Source organism: Labeo rohita, chromosome 6 (assembly GCF_022985175.1).
Source record: "Labeo rohita strain BAU-BD-2019 chromosome 6, IGBB_LRoh.1.0, whole genome shotgun sequence".
NCBI lineage: Eukaryota > Metazoa > Chordata > Actinopteri > Cypriniformes > Cyprinidae > Labeo > Labeo rohita.
The window spans coordinates 25,419,007-25,427,689 of record NC_066874.1 but is presented as its reverse complement, the minus strand read 5'-3'; the positions used below and the strand labels follow the sequence as shown (position 1 = coordinate 25,427,689).

At 35.6% G+C, this 8,683-nt stretch overlaps 1 protein-coding gene across 1 annotated transcript; it reads right to left on the bottom strand.

The window, feature by feature from the left end:
* Window positions 1–1,565: 1,565 nt before the first annotated feature.
* On the bottom strand, window positions 1,566–7,113 carry eno1b (enolase 1b, (alpha)). Its single transcript, XM_051113048.1, has 12 exons — window positions 6,966–7,113; window positions 6,046–6,134; window positions 5,856–5,951; window positions 5,186–5,244; window positions 5,008–5,077; window positions 4,452–4,585; window positions 3,032–3,254; window positions 2,734–2,931; window positions 2,454–2,655; window positions 2,208–2,316; window positions 2,050–2,108; window positions 1,566–1,931 (listed from the first exon to the last, which is right to left on the bottom strand). Exons 2-12 carry the CDS (start codon window positions 6,128–6,130, stop codon window positions 1,865–1,867), a joined length of 1,302 nt encoding a protein of 433 aa, XP_050969005.1. The 5' UTR covers window positions 6,131–6,134; window positions 6,966–7,113; the 3' UTR covers window positions 1,566–1,864.
* Window positions 7,114–8,683: the final 1,570 nt, after the last annotated feature.

Here is an 8,683-nt window from a genome sequence, read left to right as displayed (position 1 = left end):
ATAACAATCTCATCTTGTTACAGTCAGTGTGTGGGTTGTAGGATATAAATACAGTGCGTGTAGATTTAAAGGACTGCCACTGTAGAGACGGTGGATTTATTGCGGCTCAGTGGAATTAGGCTAGACGCTTTGAATGCAGCGCTGTCTTGCTTAGATGGCTTCATACATCTCTACAGCTTTACTGTTTACAAGAGGGCCGGGAATCTTAAAACAAAAAAGTATCGAATTTCTATTAAACAATAATAATAGTAGTAGTAATAAAAATTTACGACTAGTTTTGTTAAATACAGTTTAAAACAACCCGAACATTTTGTAGAAGTGATATCCAGTTACTTTATCCACTTTTTTTCTTCACATAAGAGTGGGCGCGGCCATTTGTAAATTTTATGGGTTCGGCTTCCGGTCTCATACATCCAGCTATGGACCCTGTGATGACGCGTTTCAACGGTCATTATCATCATAAATCCTATAAAGTTTTTTATATTTTGATTTTTAAAAATATGTATGTACATTTATAACACTATACTTTGTATTATATCACATTTTCATCAAGTTACAAAAAAACTAGTTAACGCTATGCCAGGGTGTTTCTAATGCTGCGTCAATGGGAGGGACGGTAAATTTTACATTGGTCTCTCTCAATTTTTTTTCCTTTGATTGAAAGTCGTGAAAACACTATTGTGTATTTTTTCGTTTGCTATTTGTGCAAATGGGGATGCAAAAAATATATTTGTGGTACTCTCCCATTCACTGCTCTCGGATTTTACCTCTGATCTATATATAATATGATTATATAATATATTCTCTATTATAGATCAGTGGATTTTACCCAACTATGACGACTTCCGCTATGAGAAACCTGGAAATGTGAGAAAGGTCCATTTGTAGTTGTACAAAAAAAGCTCAGTTTGCTGCTTGATATTGTAAATCAGTATGTCCTACTTTATTATTATAATTTATTATCTTGATTATGAGCATTGGTTTGTAGTGCAAAATTTTACACTTTATTGCACGTTGTTATTCATCGCATTATTTCCATACTGACCTTATTTAGCCACCCCCTTTTTAGGTCTACGTTTGCTGTCTTCTGGTTGCATTTCCACAGTGATCTGACAGATTTATGAACTGCTCGTTTTAAAATCTTCCTTGTCTACTGACATATGTTAAGACATTTGCTTTAAACATTACAATGCTCACGATAACTTTTGTTAACTCTACAATACATAAATCCACTTTACCGGCTAAATTACTCTTAGACAGCGATGCCATAAATATACAGAGCACAGACGGAAGTTCAAAGACAATATTCTAAAGATGGTGACGTGCTTGTTTCTCTGGAGAATAATGGTTAATGAACCGGAAGTCTTACCCATCAGCTTAATTCAGCGTTGAAGGTGGATAGCCATGCAATTATAGAAAACTAACTGTCAACCAATCAGAATCAAGCATTCATTGGTGTTGCGGGATAAAAAAAATTAATCAAAAAGACATGCTCGAACCCGTCAAAAACTGGCAAACTATGGACTATTTAAATTATAATACTTCACCAAGGCCTTTCATTAGTTGAGGTAATGTTTTTATTTCAACAATATCCACTATCACAAGCACAGACCTTAGGAATCTGCTATGCAGCATTTACAGGAAAATACAATTTGTTTGCTTTTCTTTTGCAGTACAATCATCATCACACAAGTACTTGTAACAATCATCCAGATGGACACCATCCGAAAGTTTATGATGCTTGTTTTTGTGTCCTTGAAGATATGGTCCCTGTAACCACCCAATTTCATACTGCTTTCTCGAACTGAACTATTAGTACATTTACTGTAAGAGGTTAAATAGTTCTAACTGTACTGTTGTGGCCTCAGTTCAGTGGATTTCTGAAGTTCTTCCCAGCAAACTGAGCTTTATCCCCCAGTTCCTCTTCAATTCTGTGCATCAAGAAAACAAGCAGGTGTGCAGAAAAAGTGAAATGAATATGCTTATTTATGCATGTATGTTTAGAAATAAAAATATTTATTTTTTTAATAGAAATATCTGTAAGCTTACCTGAGAATCTGGTTGTATTTGGCCAGACGCTCTGAACGGCACGGGGCTCCTGTTTTAATCTAAATAAGAAGAGGAAAAATAAGTCAAGTACCTGAGCATTAATAGGTAAGCTTAAAAAATTCCTAAATTTTATGATTAAATTAAAACACATGTAGTACCTGTCCAGTGCAAAGTCCCACAACCAGGTCAGCAATAAATGTGTCCTCTGTTTCCCCTGAACGATGACTCACCATCACACCCCAGCCATTGGACTGAGCCATCTTACACCTGTAGGACATAAGAGTTCCAGACTTTTTTTTTTTTTTTTTAATTAAACTATAAAGAGTTTTTCACTGTATGTAATTTGTTTTCAAACTTTTGGGGACCATTGTACAAATGTAGGATGATCAGGGTTTTGGACTCACGCCTGCAGGGATTCGGTAACACTTCCAATCTGGTTGACTTTGAGCAACAGGCAGTTGCAAGCCCCCTTCTCCACTGCGTCAGCAATGCGTTTGGGGTTGGTGACAGTAAGATCATCTCCCACCACTTGTATGTCCGTGCTTTTAGTAAAATTGGTCCAGGCATCCCAATCATCTTGATCAAAGGGGTCCTCAATAGAGACCACTAGAGTAAAGATCAAAACAAATTCACATCTTTGTGTCTGCGCTCAATTAAAGCAGACAGCAAATGATTGATAGATACCTGGATAATCCTGAACAAAACTTTTGTAAAGGTCAGCGAGCTCATCGGGGCTTATGTATCGATTAGGGTCATCGGGAGACTTGAAGTCCAAGTCGTATTTTCCATCACGATAAAATTCAGATGCTGCCACATCCATGCCAATCACAATCTCATCGGTGTATCCGGCTTTACTGATGGCACTCTTTAGCAGCTCTAGGGCTATTATAAGCAAACAACAACAACAACAACAACAACAAAGTTATACATCATTTCAGCACTATAGTCTTAACAAGTGTGATTTTTTTTTTTGTTCAAATACCTTCTTGGTTCTCTAGGATGTTTGGTGCGAATCCTCCCTCATCCCCAACATTGGTGGCATCCTTGCCATATTTCTCCTTAATAACATTCTTCAGATTATGGTACACCTCTGCACCAATGCGCATGGCTTCTTTAAAGCTACTGGCCCCGACTGGCAGAATCATGAATTCCTGCATGGCCAGCTTATTGCCAGCATGTGAGCCACCATTGATCACATTAAAGGCCTTTGGGAAAACAATTAAAAATACTAAATTCAATGGGAGCATGACTAATAATTAGCTTTTTTACTTTCATTAAAATTTACACTACTAGTCAAAAGTTTTTGAATGTTTTTTTAAAGAAGTCTCTTCTGCTCACCAAGCCTGTATTTATTTGATTCAAAGTACAGCAAAAAGAAAAATGTTGAAATAATTTTACTATTTAAAATCACTTTCTATCTGAATATATTTTAAAATGTAATTTATTCCATTGATTTCAAAACTGAATTTTTAGCATCATTACTTGAGTCACATGATCCTTCAGAAATCATTGTAATATGCTTATTTGCGGTTCAAAAAACATTTTATTATTATTATTAATATTTAAAACAGCTGATTACATTTTTTCAGGATTCTTTGTTGAATAGATCTAAAGATCAGCATTTATTTGTAACAAAAAGCTTTTATACCGTTCAAAAGAAGAGTCAGTATAATTTTTTGTTTTTGTTTTTTTTGGGGGGGAAAGAAATTATAGACATTAATACTTTTATTTAGCAAAGATGATCAAAAGTGATAATAAAGACATTTATAATGTTACAAAATATTTTTATTTCAGATAAATCCTTTCGATTCATCAAAGGAAACTCCAAAAAATTCTATTTAGCTGTTTTCAACATAATAATAATCATAATAATAAATGTTTTTTGAGCAGCAAATCAGAATATAACAATTTCTGAAGGATCATGTGACTGGAGTAATGACGCTAAAAATTCAGCTTTGAAATCGCAGGAAAAAATTACTTTTTAAATATATTAAAATAGAAAACAGTTATTTTAAATAGTAAAAACATTTCAAAATGTTACTGTTTTTGCTGTACTTCAGATCAAATAAATGCCAGCTTGGTGAGTAGAATAGACACTTTTAAAAAAACAAAAAATCTTACTGGTCAAAAACTTTTGACTAGTCATGTAAATGGCAAAAAATAAAATAAAAAGGCAAATAGGAAAAATGTCTGTTTGGCTTAGGCTACTTTTAAAATTTGAAATTATTATTCATTAGGACAAAGCTGGTCTGCACTTAAATTCCCCTTTTAAAATAAAATTACAATCTGTTTGAGCTCAAGCACAATCTAATTAATGATTTAAATATCTATGACATATTTTTATTTGCATGAGACTTTTCCTTACAGTACAGTTTCAAATACAAGACTGTTATGTTTCTCACCGGCACAGGTAAGATGACCTCAGGGTTTCCAGCAAGGTCAGCAATGTGACGATACAGAGGAACACCTTTCTCTGCAGCTCCTGCCTTACACACAGCCAGCGACACACCCAGGATGGCATTGGCACCAAATTTAGCTGATGTTCAAAAAACACATTAATTAATGGAAACACATATTTGCATTACTTAAATTTGGAAACTATCACTTTTGTGTTTGTATTTGCCTTTTCTGCACAATATTTTCAAATGTACTCTACCTTTTAAAAGTTCAGAGTGTGTAATAATTTTTTGAAATAAGTTTTATACACTCACCAAGGCATTAAATTAAAAAAAAACCTTTACTGTCACTTTTGTTCAGTTTAATGCATCCTTGCTGATTAAAAGTATTAATTCCTCTAAAAAAAATCTTACAGGCCATATGTAATTTAAATGCGTATTTTTAAAAAACCTAAAAAAAGGAGAACAACTAAGGGGAAAGGGGTTAAGGAGAAACTATTTTAAAGCAAAGGACAACTGCTGTGCTATTGTTAAATACGTAAACGTAAATATTATGATTTACACTTGTTATCAGTTCCGTCCAGTTCCAGCATGAACTGATCAATCTTTTCTTGCTCAACTACAGGAATTCCCTATGTGATAGAGAGAAAGAAAGCAAGACAGACAAAAATATAATTAACAACCCCACAAACATAGTTACTACACTTATTTTCTTCAGTATAAACCTGTAAATTGCTCACCTGGCTGATCAGGGCAGGTGCAATAGTTTGGTTCACATGCTCGACAGCCTTTGATACACCTACATTACACAGAAAAAGATGAAGATGTGAGAAATATTCTACAGGTATGAGCACAGTTATTGTGGGATGAATGGTGCTGCAATTAGACACATGCACATCTCTACATTCCTTTGCTTGGTTTATGCCACAAAGCTGTAGATTATAATTTTTTTTTTTAAATCTGACAACGAAAGCGAAAGCCATAAATCCGATTTAATCCATGCAAACATTGTGCACTAAATAATACTGAAGTACCACAGTAAAGATTCTTGCATTATTCACTGATCTGAATCACATGCACAAGCATTTCAGATTTTATATAATTTTTTCATAATACATAATTCGACACTGGGTTGAATATGTCGTGCAAATTCAGATACATCAAACCAAAAAAAAAAAGCTAGTTCACTAGGGTACCTGTTAACACAAGGTTGAACCCAGTTATTAATCAGTACATTTAATAAGTCCTTCTTTCCAGTCTAATAGGAAAAAAACAGAGCTGGGAAAGAGAAACAGTCCTTTGTGTTCAGTAAACAAATCTAGCTTGACAAGTCTTGGTTATTTCCAAAACAATTAACAATAAATTCTGTAAAATCAGATGAAATGTGATTTCTAATTTCATTCAAGTTACCTTTGCCCAGGTAACGTGACTTATCGTTGTCTCGCAGCTCCAATGCTTCATAGATTCCAGTAGACGCTCCACTAGGGACAGCAGCTCGAAACAGACCTGTTTCAGAACCAGATCAGTTTTAGTTCTGCTTATAATGTCAGTACACTAAACCATCTTGGTTTAGTTTTCAATTTACATCAAGGGGAATTACCTTTCTCTGTGTAGAGGTCCACCTCCACAGTGGGGTTGCCCCTAGAATCGAAAATCTCACGGGCATGTATCTTCAGGATAGACATGTTTCTTAAAAAATAAATAATTAAAAGATCAAATTAGAAGGTAAAGAAGTCAGCTTCTGTTGAAATGTGTATCTCCACAAATCGAACCACACATCTAAAGGGGATTTCAAGGAAACCTGAGAGCACCATCTGCCTTACTGTAATACTACTGACCCACAGGGTCACTTTGTCAAATCCTCTTTCCTGCTATTAGGCCTAATCATTATTGAAGGGAAACATCTGCATGAATAAATCCACAACTCTTTCAAGCAAATACATGGTTAATAGCTTGCACATTGAATATGGAAGATTGTGCTTTCCCTGGGGCATCATGAGAGGCTCTAGGTCTAATTAGATTAGCAGCTGTCACACTTTGGTCATTATGCTGCCAACAGAAAACTAAAAGCTTAGTGGAATGGTCTAGAAGTTTTTGCATATACATAATACAAGCATCAACAATATTATTTGTTCAACTGTACAGTATTATGAGTGCAAATGGCGAGTCTCAAAACAATTTCCTTCCTGGAATCGGATTTCTTTCTCGTATAGTTTGTTCTGCAAATATTTAATCCCATTACAATGTGTGAATATGAGTGGGCGTGATGGAAAGCACGACTCATCATGGTCTTCAATGTCACGTGTTTATTCATGACGACTCTCACCTAGCATTTTTATTAGCGAGACACTCGAGATGGAGAACTTAATGCGTAATATCTAAATATTTGAATATTAGCCTACTGAGATTTCCTGGGGCTAATGAAAAAGTCCGATTAAAATATAAACCAAGTGTAATTTTCGCTAGAAGATGGTCACAGTTAAGCGGATATTTGAAAGTCCATAATACAATGCGTCTTACCTCAGCGATAGCGTATAATTAAAAGACAAGATGAAGAAATCAAGCTTTCATTCAAGTTCACACTCACTGCTAGCGGCTCTGGTTTAACGAGCTCAGTGTGTGCCTGCTCTCAGAGAAAACTCACCCATAGGGGGAGATCATAGAAAAGACTAGTTGCGGAGAGTGGCAGTTGTCTTGAAACGTGTAGTGCGGAAATGGGCGGAGCTTCGCGGCGGAGAAGTTGTCGGATATATATTTTTATTATAACTCTTCTTTTTTAACACTTTACTGTGTATTTAAAATTTTATAGATAATAAAATTTGGTTCAGGAGTAAATTATTGTTTAGCTCGCTACTGAAGGAGTTAGCGTTATCACGTGATTCCTGTTACCTTTCTCAACGCTGCTTAAGCTTGACCAACCAAAGTCGTTGACGATTACGAGATTAATAAATCATAAAATGTCATATAATGGCGATTGCTTTTAATTCGTTTCATTTAGATGACAGGTTAAATCTCTGTAATTAATAGAGTTACTCGTGTATAATCGATTATACTTAGTCTGTTGTCTACAATAAGATAAAAACTGTCTGAAATTTGAATGCAGTTGAATGGAGGATTCGGCTTTCTGAGCAGCCATGCGCTCCCTTGAGGAAGAAACTTCTCTCTCATAGGAAGCGGTGATTATCTAGTAATATTTTCCACTCAGTGGGGGAAATACTATGATATAGTTATAGTGCTTTCTCCAGCAATAATAATAAATCTGATTAGATGCTATGGTTCGATATAGATAATTTATTTTAAATCATTTGAATTTTAAGAGCTAAGATTTAAAGGTCTGGTCGATTTTGTATAAATAATATAGAAGCAATATAGTTTGTACTTATGTTAGTACTTATGACACATAGAATGGCAAGAGGATGACGCACAGTTCTACTGACCCAATCTGCTGCTGAAAGCACTGTAAATAATATCTCAAATTCAAAATCTAATATTTGTAAATCATTAACCTTCTGCCATATTCTTGCCTGTGGGGATAATGTGATGCAACAACAAGTGGCACAATAGAGTGTTTGTGTGCTGGAGAATCCTGGCAACTCATTCCCTTAGGCCAGTAATCCCTCAGGTCATTGCCCCCACCCTCCCTCTTCCATTCCCTCTTTTTATCCCGCTCTTATTCCACCTTTCCTCTCTCACACACTCATACATCCTCTATCCAACTATTCTTTTACTTACTCTTTGTAGAATTCTCAAACCAGCCATGTTAGTTTAGATCATTTTCACACACAGGTGCGTATTTTCCCTCATGCATGGTTTGTTTTGTGGAAACGGTTGATGGTTGATGTTTTGTTGCTTCTTTCAGGTACAGGTTTCTCAGGAGGCCTTTCTGACAGCCAGCTGATCCCCATGTTCCTCCATCCTCAAGCCTCACAAATAAGACCTCAGGGATCTCATTAGCAATCCACACAGGTTTGTGGATGTAGGGAGGCATTGACCTGTTGCCTGGGTTACAATGCAGTCCCCGTGTCTCAGCATAAACTCCTGCTAGAGTTGGAACTCTCAGATCCTTTGTTCACTGCACAAAGATGCATATTCTAAATTTTGATTATTGACTGCACAAGTAGTTTAAATAATTATTAAATGCAGCAAATAGGCTTTAAAAACCACAGAGCCCCATAAATACAGTACAGTTTTAGTTTAAAGAATTATGTGCATCAAACAGACATATTTCTCTCTCTATA